This window comes from Phyllostomus discolor, chromosome 14, assembly GCF_004126475.2.
Source record: "Phyllostomus discolor isolate MPI-MPIP mPhyDis1 chromosome 14, mPhyDis1.pri.v3, whole genome shotgun sequence".
In the NCBI taxonomy this organism is placed as follows: Eukaryota; Metazoa; Chordata; class Mammalia; order Chiroptera; family Phyllostomidae; genus Phyllostomus; species Phyllostomus discolor.
Window position 1 is genome coordinate 26,839,628 of NC_040916.2, and position 12,032 is coordinate 26,851,659.

The window sequence follows — 12,032 nt, forward strand, 5'->3', positions numbered from 1 at the left end:
CCAGCACTGGGAGAGGGTTCAGCCTGGCCCGCAGAGCTGCAGATGAGGGGTGTGGACGTTGGAGGGGACTGAGGAGAGGAGAGAGAAGAGGCTCAGTGAGGACAATGAGTGGGGGGCGGGGAGGAACAGAAAGAATGACCTTTCCTTGTCTGTGTCTCCTTCCTTCCAGAGTGGAAGTCAGCCCTCTTCCAGCCTGGTGAGTGGGTCCCTCTGTGTCCCCAGGACAACCCCGAGGGCCCCTGTTCCCTCTTTCCTCTCCAGCTCTTGCCTGAGGGAGGTGACCTGAGGTCCTGGTCTCAAAGGTGTGCCCACCTGCTGCCCAGAGCCCAGGGACCAGGGATAGAAGGTGTCCTGGGGCCCACAGGTCTCTGTGGGAGGAAGAGGCAGGAGGGGCGGGGCTGGAGGGAGGGGCTGCAGGGAGAGGGAGGGAGGACCTGACCAGGCTCAGGCTGACCCAGGTCCTGCAGGAAGGGACTAGGCGGGATGGCAGGAGGCTGCTTAGTGAGGGCCCGACCGACCGCTGTGGTTCCTTGGCTTTGCTGATGGTCCCCTGATGGTCCCCTTCAGGGCAGGTCGGGCCCCCACTCACTGGAGTTTGGCCTCCAGTGCAGAGCCTGGTCTTGAAGGCTGAGGCTCTGAGGTCCAGGAACCATGGCTGACCCCATGCCCTCTGACCCCCCTGCAGCGGATGTGTTTCTGGATCCAGACACAGCGCATCCCAACCTCCATGTTTCTGAGGACAGGAGGAGCCTGCAGTGGGTGGAAACACGGCAGAACCTGCCAGAAAACCCCGAGAGATTTCAGGGGAATTACTGTGTGCTGGGCTGTGAGAGCTTCACGTCAGGGAGACACTTCTGGGAGGTGGAGGTGGGGAACAGGGTACAGTGGCATATTGGGGTGTGCAGGGAGGACGTGAGGAGGAAAGATGGCGATAAAATGGCCCCCGAGAATGGGTTCTGGGCAGTGGAGCTGAATCCTGGGAGTGACTACAGGGCTCTCACCAACCCAAAGACCCCACTGACCTGTGTGAGCCCCCCTGAGAGGGTGGGGGTTTTCCTGGACTGTGAGCTGGGGCAGGTCTCCTTCTACAATGCCCTCGACGGGTCTCACATCTTCACCTTCCCACCCACCTGCTTCTCTGGGCCTCTGAGGCCTGTTTTTGGGATTTGGAAAAAGGATCCCACTCCCTTAACCATTTGCCCAGCGCAGAAAGCAGTGGGGGGGATCCCTTGTGCCTGACCCATGGCCTGACCCTTCCCTGGAGACCCCCGTGTCCCCTGGCTCAGCTGCTGGGAATGGGGACCCTCAGGCTGAAGAAACGTCTCTGCTTCCTGCTGCCCAGCCTGGAGCTGAGGGCCTCCTGGACACAAACCTCTCAGCGAGGAAACACTCACTGAAACCACACTGAGTGACGGACTTCGCTGACACTCCCTCAGTTCCTACACACAAGCAGAGACAAGGGGCAGGCAGTGAGGGCAGCAGAGACAAGGGGCAGGGGGTGAGGTCACAGGCCACCGGCGACGGAGCTGCCCTCGAACGGCAGCAGCTGACACTCACAAGTGACATCCCATGTCCTGGAGTCGTGCCAGAGGCTTCGTGGGAACCTCGCTGACCCTCGCAACAACCCTGGGAGGCAGCCACATTCTGAAAGGGTGAAAACTGAGACGGGGCCAAGTTCACTAACATGCGATTCGTGCGGAGTTCAGTGCACCTGAGAGACACGTGGCCTCTGCCCCTCCCTCTGCCTCTCGTCTGTCCCTCTGCAGCAGCTGAGTGTCCCTGCTGGGCAGGGCCACAGAGCCCTGAGGGTCCCTTCCCAGGACACCAAGGGTAAAGGTCATGTCATCATCACTGTGATTGTTCACCGGGTGTCCCCTCCACTAGCATATGGTTGTCATGTGTCATTTGTTAAATGCACTTGTCAGTAATCACTGTAGCTGGTGTAGCTCAGTGCATTGAGTGCCAACTTGTGAACCAAAAAGCCACAGGTTCAATTCCCAGTCAGGGCACGTGCCTGGGTTGTTGGCCAGGTCTCCAGTAGGGGGCGCATGAGAAGCAACCCACATTGATGTTCTCTCCCTCTCTTTCTCCCTCCCTTCCCCTCTCTGAAAATAAATAAATAAAATCTTTTTTAAAAAATTGTCAATAATCTTCACTGTTCAAGCACTTCTAGATTAAGCTCTCAGAGACAACTCACCACAGATTCATGGTTTAGCTCCTTGCAACATTTTCACAAAACCCCAATTGTATTGGTTTTGTATTGCTGCTGTGATACATACCCACGCATTTCCTGACCTAACACAGCACACATTTACTACCCCTGGACTCTGTAGGTCAGAGGTCCAGCAGGGCTGTCACTGACCTCAAGTCCAGGAGTCACCGACTGGGGGCTCACTGAGGACCCAGGGACCAGTGCATCTTCCTGACTCTGGCTGCTGGCAGAGCTGTGCTTCCCTCAGTGGCGGGACCCAGAGGCCCTTCTTGCTGCTGTCAGAGGAGCTGAGACCCTCCAGGCTGGGCATGTCTCGGTCATTTTCTCAGGGACAGATCTGGCGGAACAAGTCAGGTGAAAGGAAGGACATGAGGACAGAGTCCCAGTCCTAGAACGATTGCTTTGGGGCCATTGCTGGGGGTAAGCGCAGCATCCGGTTGAGGCAGTAACAAGGACAAACAACGTTTGCGAGCAAGGGGAGGGTGGTCCTGGTCATTCACAACGTCACAGCCCAGGACAATGGCATCCACTTCTGTCATTTCCCACAAGGCAGGTCCTACAGGAGGCCATCATGTGCCTGGTGATGCCAAGTGTGGCATTTCATTTGGTGACTCTTTTGCACTGTGACTCCTGGAGAAAGTTTCACTCTGAGCCTCAGGCCCCCACAGACCAGCAGGTGTTTGTCGAGGACCCCTCTGCCCTGGCAGGGGGCTTCCCCGTGCCCGAGGGCCCAGTGAGGGGGCGTGTCCTGCTGAGCTGTGGGCATCGAGTTTGAGAAGCACAGTGAGCTCAGTGGGGCCGTGAGCAGGGGAGAAGGTGGAACCCCACGCAGTGTGCTCAGACTGCTGCTCAGAGATCTCTAAGGGTCTTTGTCTGTCACATGAATTAGGATTAGACATTTTAGACTATTTGTCTGTCACAGGCCTGGGGCCCAAGCCCCTCAGTGAGATGACAGGCCATGAGGATGGGGTGTCTGGCTGGAGTGCACCTCCACAGGGTGGTTCCCAGAGCCCCATGCAGTGTGAGGGACCCCTATGGTGAGCTCATGCCTGCTCTGGAGGAGGCTCACACTGAGGACACAGACGGCCTCTACAGGGTCACCATGGCCGTGATCATCACGGAGAGCTCTGTGAGGACAAGCCCTACTCAGTCAACAACACCTGCTGGGCCAGGAGAGGGACTCTGGGGTCTCCCTTCCAGGTCAGCTTCCTGCCCTCTGGGGGGGGAGCCCATAGACACAGGACCCTCAGCAGACAGTTGGGAGCCTGAGTGGGGCTGGGGGAGGGGTGGGGCTGGGAGAGTCCTGGGCCCTGAGGAGCTCAGGCTGCAGCTGAGCTGAGGCCTCTCCCCTCCTCACAGGGGGCATCACAGAGTCTCCCATCCCAGGAGGAGGAGCCTCTTCTCTGAGGGTAAATCTGGTCATTCTCCCTGTTGTGGTTCTGATGCTGCAGCTATGGTTGTGTGTTCAGGACAATCACACACCATGGAGAGTGGTGGGGGCAGGGAGCTGTCTGCACCTGGTGGTGCTGATGCTGAAGCCTCCCCTCCTGCCTGTGGTGTTTTCCAAGCACAGAGCTCGGAAAGTCTTTATCTACAGACACTCATAAAGTCATTCATCAAACACTTAGCAAGGATCACATGTGTTCAAGGCTCAGTTCTAGAAACAGAAGATAAATCAGGGAACAAAATGCATGAACACTCCTTCTCTTATGGGGCCTCTTATATGAAGCAGGTGCACGGAGACAAAAAGAGAAAAATGGCACAAATGGAAGCACAGATCAAAACTCAAGAACAAATACAACTAAGTGACAAAGAGATAGCCAGCCTATCAGATGCACAGTTCAAAACACTGGTAATTAGAATGCTCACAGAATTGGTTGAATTTGGTCATAAATTAGATGAAAAATTGAAGGCAATGCTAAGTGAAATAAAGGAAAAGGTACAGGGAACCAACAGTGATGGGAAGGAAACTGGGACTCGAATCCACCCTGTGGACCAGAAGGAAGAAAGACACATTCAACCAGAAGAGAATGAAGAAAAAAGAAATAAAAAACAATCCAGAGAGGCTTAGGAACCTCCAGGACATCTTTAAATGTTCCAACATTCAAATTATAGGGGTGCCAGAAGGAGAAGAGGAACAGCAACAAAGTGAAAACTCATTTGAACCAAAACTGAAGGAGAACTTCCCCATTCTGGCAAAGGAAATAGACTTCCAGGAAGTCCAGGAAGCTCAGAGTGTCCCACAGAAACTGGACCTGAGGAGGAATACACCAAGGCACATCATAATTACATTGTCCAAGATTAAAAATGAGGACAGAATCTTAGAAGCAGCAAGAGGAAAGGAGACAGTTACCTGCAAAGGAGTGCCTATGAGACTGTCAGCTGATTTCTCAAAGGAGACCTTGCAGGCAAGAAGGGGCTGGAAAGAAGTATTCCAAGTCATGAGAGGCAAGGACCTACAGCCCAGATGACTCTATCCAGCAAAGCTTTCATTTAGAATGGAAGGGCAGATGAAGTGCTTCTCAGATAAGGTCAAGTTAAAGGAGTTCATCACCACCAAGCCCTCATTATACAAAATGTTAAAGGGATTTATCTAAGAGAAAAAGATTAAAAATATGAACAGTAAAATGACAGCAAACTCACAGTTATTAACAACCACACCTAAAACAAAAACAAAAGCAAACTAAGGAAACAGCTAGGACAGGAATAGAACCACAGAAATGGAGATCACATGGAGGGATAGCAACAGGGGAGTGGGAGGCCGAGAGAGGGGAACAGGTACAGAGAATAAGTAGCATAGATGGTAGGTAGGAAATAGGGGCAGGTTAAGAATAGTATGGGAAATGTAGAAGCTAAAGAACCTATATGTATGACCCATGGACATGAAGTAAACAAGGGGAATGTGGGTGGATGGGGGTGTGCGGGGGGGGCAGATTGGGACAACTATAATAGCATAATAAATAAAATATATTTTTAGAAAAAGGTGACAACAGAGCAAGTGAGGGGTGAGCACCAGGGAGCAGGAGGGGCAGGTGCCCGGGCCCTGAGGCAGCAGCACGTCTGGCAGTTTCGAGGAACCCGAGAGGCAGGTGTGGGTGGAGGGACTGAGTGCAGGGAGGATGGGAGGAGAGGCGTGCAAACCTGGAAGGGACCAAGACCACACAGGGCAAAGCAGGTCCCTGGGGCCTGTGGTGGAGTCTCAGTGAGACAGGAGCCCTGGCAGGGACTGGAGCAGAAGCCGGAAGGAGGGCGTTGCAGTGACCTGGCCACAGTGAGGGTGGCTCAGCGGGGACGGTGACAGTTGTGGATTTTCATTCACCTGGTCCTTCCAACAGAAACTGCAGGTGCTTCTGCTCTTCTGTCTCCCCAGCCCTGTCAAGTGACAAAAATGGAAGTATTTGTTAATGAGTTTGACATCCTTTGTTCAAAAGAAAACCACCCATGAATTAGTGGGCTGTAGGGCCTCATGCACAGAGGAGCCCCTCCCTGAGGGGTTTGGGGAAGAACAAGGGGCACAGAGGAGGGAGCAGACGTCACTGACGAGGGGGTCGGGGTCTCCTTGTGAGGCGGCAGGTCCCGTGTCTGAGGGCAGGTGAGTGGCCCGAGGTGCTTCACTGGGAGGTGGAGGGGACAGGTCCCCCGTGTGTGAAGCCAGTTTGGGAAGTCTGCAACCAAACAGAGTCCCAGAGACCATCTGTTTGTAATAGAAAAGGGGGCACATCTCAGGACGTGGAGAGAAAGTAGGAGACATTAACTTCAGCTCCTTTGGTAAACTCTCTGCTCACTCAGTGCCCAGGTGTGCTCTCCCTGAGGCCCCGCCCCCTCACTCAGCAGGTGGACATGCAGCCTCAGGGCTCTCCTCTGTGAGCTGCCTGGGGTCTGGGATCACGGGGCCTTCATGGAGGTACCACCCTGTAAGGATGTCTCCCTGCTTCCTGGTACCCCCTGAGCACCCAGGCCTCACCCTGACACTTCCTGTGCAGCTGACGTGCTCCTGGACCCAGACACCGCCCACCCCGAGCTCTTCCTGTCCCAGGACCAGAGGAGGGTGGGGCTGGGCCCCTCCAGGCAGAGCCTGCTGGACAACCCCCAGAGATTCCACTGTGAGCCATGTGTCTTGGGTGGGGACAGCTTCCCTCAGGGAGACATGACTGGGAGGTGGGTGTAGAGAAGGTGACTCTGTGCCTGTGGGGTCTGTGCAGACCGTGTGCAGAGGGAAGGGGAGGCCCTGCTAGTCCCTCAGAATGGCTTCTGGGCCCTGGAGCTGTTTGGACACCAGTGCCGGGTCCTGTCCTCCCCTGAAAAGACCCTTCTCCTGAAGGAGCACCTTTCCCATGGGGTGGGTCGTGTCCCTGGACAACAATCTGGAGACGTCTCCTTCTGTGACACAAGGGACAGATCACATATCTACACGTGTCCCCACTGGGACTCAGGGGCTCAGAGAAGAGAAGCTTGGTTTTGTTTTTGTTTTAGGTGTGGTTGTTAATAAATGAGTTTGCTGTCATTTTACTGTTCATATTTTTAATCTTTTTTTTTTTTCAGATAAATCCCTTTAACATTTTGTATAATAAGGGCTTGGTGGTGATGAACTCCTTTAACTTGACCTTATCTGAGAAGCACTTTATCTGCCCTTCCATTCTAAATGAGAGCTTTGCTGGATAGAGTCATCTGGGCTGTAGGTCCTTGCCTCTCATGACTTGGAATACTTCTTTCCAGCCCCTTCTTGCCTGCAAGGTCTCTTTTGAGAAATCAGCTGACGGTCTCATGGGAACTCCTTTGTAGGTTACTGTCTCCTTGTCTCTTGCTGCTTCTAAGATTCTGTCCTCATTTTTAATCTTGGACAATGTAATTATGATGTGCCTTGGTGTGTTCCTCCTCAGGTCCAGTTTCTGTGGGACACTCTGAGCTTCCTGGACTTCCTGGAAGTCTATTTCCTTTGCCAGAATGGGGAAGTTCTCCTTCAGTTTTGGTTCAAATGAGTTTTCACTTTGTTGCTGTTCCTCTTCTCCTTCTGGCACCCCTATAATTTGAATGTTGGAACATTTAAAGATGTCCTGGAGGTTCCTAAGCCTCTCTGGATTGTTTTTTATTTCTTTTTTCTTCATTCTCTTCTGGTTGAATGTGTCTTTCTTCCTTCTGGTCCACACGGTGGATTCGAGTCCCAGTTTCCTTCCCATCACTGTTGGTTCCCTGTACCTTTTCCTTTATTTCACTTAGCATTGCCTTCAATTTTTCATCTAATTTATGACCAAATTCAACCAATTCTGTGAGCATTCTAATTACCAGTGTTTTGAACTGTGCATCTGATAGGCTGGCTATCTCTTTGTCACTTAGTTGTATTTGTTCTTGAGTTTTGATCTGTGCTTCCATTTGGCCAATTTTCTTTTTGTCTTGGTGCCTGCTTCCTATAACGGGCAGAGTCTTAGGTGCTCACCGGGGCAGGGCAACCCAGGTCTCTGCATTGAGTCACTGTAGGTAGGGAAGAGATCTGAGAGGGAACAATGGTGCTTGCTCAGCTCTTTGCTGGATTTCAGGCACCTCCCCCACTACCCACAAGCAAATGGGGCCCTTCTGGTGCTGATTCCTGGGTGGGTGGGCATGGGTATGTTATAGGACCCTGTGGGTCACTCCATTGAACTCTCCAATGAGGCTTGGAGTTTCTCCTGCAGCCATAACCCCCCACCAGGTGTTTTCAATTAGAGGTTTGAGGCTTTAGTTGCCCAAGCATGAGACCTGGCTGGGGTCTGATGACAAATGCCTCTTCATCTGCCCAGCATTCATGGAGGCCCAGAGGGTCACTGTGCCTGAGGGTGGCCTGGTTCTCCACAGGGCAGGGGCCCACCACAGCCACCAAGACCAGAGCCCTAGTCTCAGAGCCCAGGAGAGAAGCCCTGGCCGTCTCTGCTCACGTAGCACAGCACCCAGAGGACTTGGCCCCTCCCTCTGGGCACATCAGAGAACCCACCCCACAGGCCCGGGACCCCTCTTCAGTCCCAGCCCATCCCCCCCTCAGGCTGTTGCTCTAGCAGCTGGTGAGCTTGTCCCCTCGGGGCAGGGGCCAGTGTCAGGGCAGCCAGTGCTTCCATGAGGCTCCCAACCAAGGACAATGTGGGACAGTGACAGGCTGACAGCCTGCTGCTCTGACATCAGGGCGACCTGTCAGCATGGGACCTGAGGTGACACCAGACACTGTGGACTTGGGGTGAGGACAGCAGGATGCACCAGAACCTGAGGGGTGAGGGGCCACCACTGGAGGTCAGAGGTAGAGGAACGGGGACCGAGAGCTGGGAGGGCCCAGGCTGTTGGGGTGGTTTCCCCCCATGACAGCCAGGGGTCCAGCACCAGAAGGTCCATCCCCACCGTTCCCCAGAGTTCCAGGCCTCAAAGCAAAGCTCCAGGATGGAAGGATTGAAGACAAAAATGGAGGGATGACAGTCAAGGACACACGCGGATCTGGCCTGTGTCAGATTCCCTGCAGTAAATCTTCTCGGTCAGTGAGAATGGGCTCTGGTTTAAGGTCCCTTGTGGTCAGGTGAGCAGTGAACCACATTCTTTCAAAGTCAGGGTCAGTGGGGGGGGGGCGGGGGGGTGGTGGTGGTGGCATCGGGTTCCAGCTTCTTGTTTCCAGGATGCATTAAAACCTTCAGATTACTGAGCACCCCACCAAGTTTCTGGTCATTTGATTATATCTGAGTATATTTACTATATTGAATTGAAAGAAGTTTTAAATGTTTTTATTAAATTATTTTCACATTGTTATTGATTTTAGAAGGAGAGGGAGAGACAGAGAGAAACATGAATTTGTTTTTCTTTTTATTTATTCATCCACTGGTCCATTTCTTTGGTGCCCTGACTGGAGACTGGACCCAAGCCTGGGTTTATTGGCACAACGCTGTTACTGAGATACCCAGTGACGGTTATTATTCTGATTTAAATGACATTTAAAATCTGATTCTAGACTGATATAAATAAACAAGTTTTCTGGAAAAAAAACTGGCATGCGGAGCAAAATAAACACTAGCAAAGGCTGTGGCATCGATTTGCTTTGCAAATCATTTGTCTGTCTAATACTAGGACACTGGGTGCTCTTTTCTGTTCATGTATGAACTCTGAGACCTGTAAAGATTTTTTTATGAGAGTTAACTTAAGCCAGACGGATGACATCGAGGGGAACAACATCCAAATGTCCTGTAAGGAAAGACCAATTTCACCTTCTTTCCTGCATTTGGAAGGAGGGAGGGAACCCAAGGCTTACATCAGAGTGGGAGAAAGGAGAGGTAAGAAGGAAGACCCCATGCTCCTTGGTTCAGTGAAGCAAACTGCTCAGAGCAAAGCACCCCTGGGGCAGAGCACGAACATGAACTTGGCTGTCAGAACAGGGCTGGGAGGCCACCCTGGGGCCCAGTCCTGCGTGGTGCTGCCCGCATCATCTCAGGGGCTCCACTCTGCTCTGCCTGACAACACAGTGAGCTGCTTCCAGGAACCGGAAAGTGCTGGGGCTCAGAGAAAGGGGCGGGCTTCCAGGGAGCAGAGGCCCCGCCCCAGGTCCGTGATTGGTCCGCCCCATGCAAATAAGGACTTCACGTCCTAAATAGTTGAAGAGTCCAAAATACGTTGTCCTGATGGGTCAAAAAAGAGACACCCTGATTGGCCAGAGCTGTACAGCCTTTATTGGATGGAGAAAGCTTTAGTGGTCTTTATTGGTTGAGGTAGGGTTGCTGGAACTTCCTTATAAGGGCGGCTCAGAGGGCGGGCAGGGTGCAGGCAGGAGGTTCAGCACAGGCTTCTCTGTTTTTGCGGGACAGGCCACTGTGCACCAATGGCTGCTGAGCTCTTTTTAAGAAATTCAAGCTGAGTTAGCTACCAAGAGCCCTTTTAGTCGAAGTCTTTTTTCCCCCTCAAAGTTCACACCGCCATTCAAGTGATTCACACGGCCCACATCCTCCGGGTCCTCACGAAAGGCCAGTCCCATGGTGCAGCGTCGGCAGAGGAGGGAGAAGTGCCCTCACATGCCAGGGCGTGGACGGAGGTGGCCTCAGTTAGTGCTTGTCCTGTGTCGGGCTGCTGGGGAGCAGCTACTGGAGGTGGCCTTGACCTTAGGAAGAGTGGCCAGGGACCTGGGGCCCGACCGTCATTAAAATCAGGGATGACTAGGCGTTTAGGAGCCAAAGATACTCACATGTAAACAATTCTCTGATCATTTTGAACATACGACTGAAAGTGACTCCTACATTTATATTTTACTTTTTCCTTTTGGCTGTTACATTTATTAAAGCCAAGGGCAGGGGAACAAGGAAAGGCATAGGACCGTAGAAGGAACAGGAGGGGCCCTAGACGGGCTGCTCTGGCTCAGCGGGAAGGCACAGGAAAGGGGGCCTGGGACTCAGGGTCAGGGAGCTGGCCTGAGAGAAGCTGCCCCTGCTTATTGCCCCCTGCCTGCGTGTCTCCTGGGATCTCTGAGAGTTCAGGAGATGCCTGCCTTGGGGGACTGAGAGGAGAAGGGAAGGCTCAGGTGCTCCCTGGAGAGAGGGTACTTATATTAGCGCATTTCCGAAGGTGTCCTCCCTGACCGGTGTGTGGGAGTGCCCAGGGGAGAGGGCCCTGAGGTCGGCCGCTCTAAAAAGCATCAGATAAATAAACAAATAAGAACAGGGGTAGATTATAATGAAGTGAGCACGTGCAATAAAAAGTTCATTGTCGACACAAAACACAGACTCCTGCTGACAGAGGAGGGGTCAATCCAGATGAAAATCCAAATGCAGCACAGAGAAGGCTCGGAGGGCAAATGATCTCAGTCACAGCCCCCCACCCCAAAAAATTTTTCCTAAATTTCCTTTTCCTGTGGGTCCCTGGCACCCTGTCCCTGAAAACCTGGTATTGAATTATCTCTGAGTCCATCAGAGACAGGATTTCGGAGGTGCCAGGGAAGGTGGCCTGCGACTGCTCCCTGTGCGAGCTCACACTCCCGTGGGCTCTGGTGCAAAAGATGTCCACAAAGGGCCACAGTGACCGTGAAATTCAGGCTCACTTCCCCCACACATTAAGAGCGGTTAATTTGTCTTCATTCTGCTGTAATGTCCATTATGATATAAAAGACATAAAGCAGGAGAATATACTGAAATAGCGATCACGCACTCCCACACCCAGGACTGATTCACGCAGGTGACAGCAGAGAGAGACGCAGAGGCTGGGAGTCAGGGCTGGAGCTGGTCTGCGCTGCTCCAGGCAGGGGTGTCCAACCTTTAGGTGTCTCTGGGCCACACTGGAAGAAGCAGAGTTGTCTGGGCCACACAGTAAATATACAAACAGTAATGAAAATTGATGAGCCAAAAAAACATGCCCATCCATGATTTTCATGATATTCACTGTCACAGAAAAGCAAAACTGTCCTCACATAATCACCCGAATTATGCAGCAGCTCTTTCAATAATCTTTTAAAATCATCAAGCAGTTCCCAAGTTTTTGATATCTAATATAGAAAATATACATATCTGAGTTATAAAACTTAGTATAAAACTAAGTAATCTTTGAAATAAATGTACTGTGTTGTGTTGGGGTGCATTCCTAGCCTTCTCAGGCCACAGGGGCCCTTGGACCCATGGTTGGACACCCCGCAGCATCCACATTCTTGCTAACCTAGCCTACTGGTTTCTGCCCAGGAACAGATGAGACAAAGCTCTGGGCCTATCAGAGAGCAAGGGTTTGAAACAGGAACTTGACTCTTTCCCTTGTTGAGTACGCTTTCTTCTTCCCCACCCTTTCTTCTTCCCCTCCCTTTCTATCAGATCAGAGACTCGCCTGTAATAAAGAGCCATTTAGT

At 52.3% G+C, this 12,032-nt stretch overlaps 1 protein-coding gene across 1 annotated transcript; it reads left to right on the forward strand.

Moving 5' to 3' along the window:
• Positions 1-651: 651 nt before the first annotated feature.
• LOC114489476 (butyrophilin subfamily 2 member A2-like) lies at positions 652-8,418 on the forward strand. Its single transcript, XM_036015774.1, is given in 7 exon segments — positions 652-1,063; positions 6,163-6,345; positions 6,348-6,393; positions 6,395-6,662; positions 7,944-8,042; positions 8,226-8,244; positions 8,363-8,418. Coding segments are annotated over 7 exon segments (1,083 nt in total).
• The last annotated feature ends 3,614 nt before the right edge of the window (positions 8,419-12,032 follow it).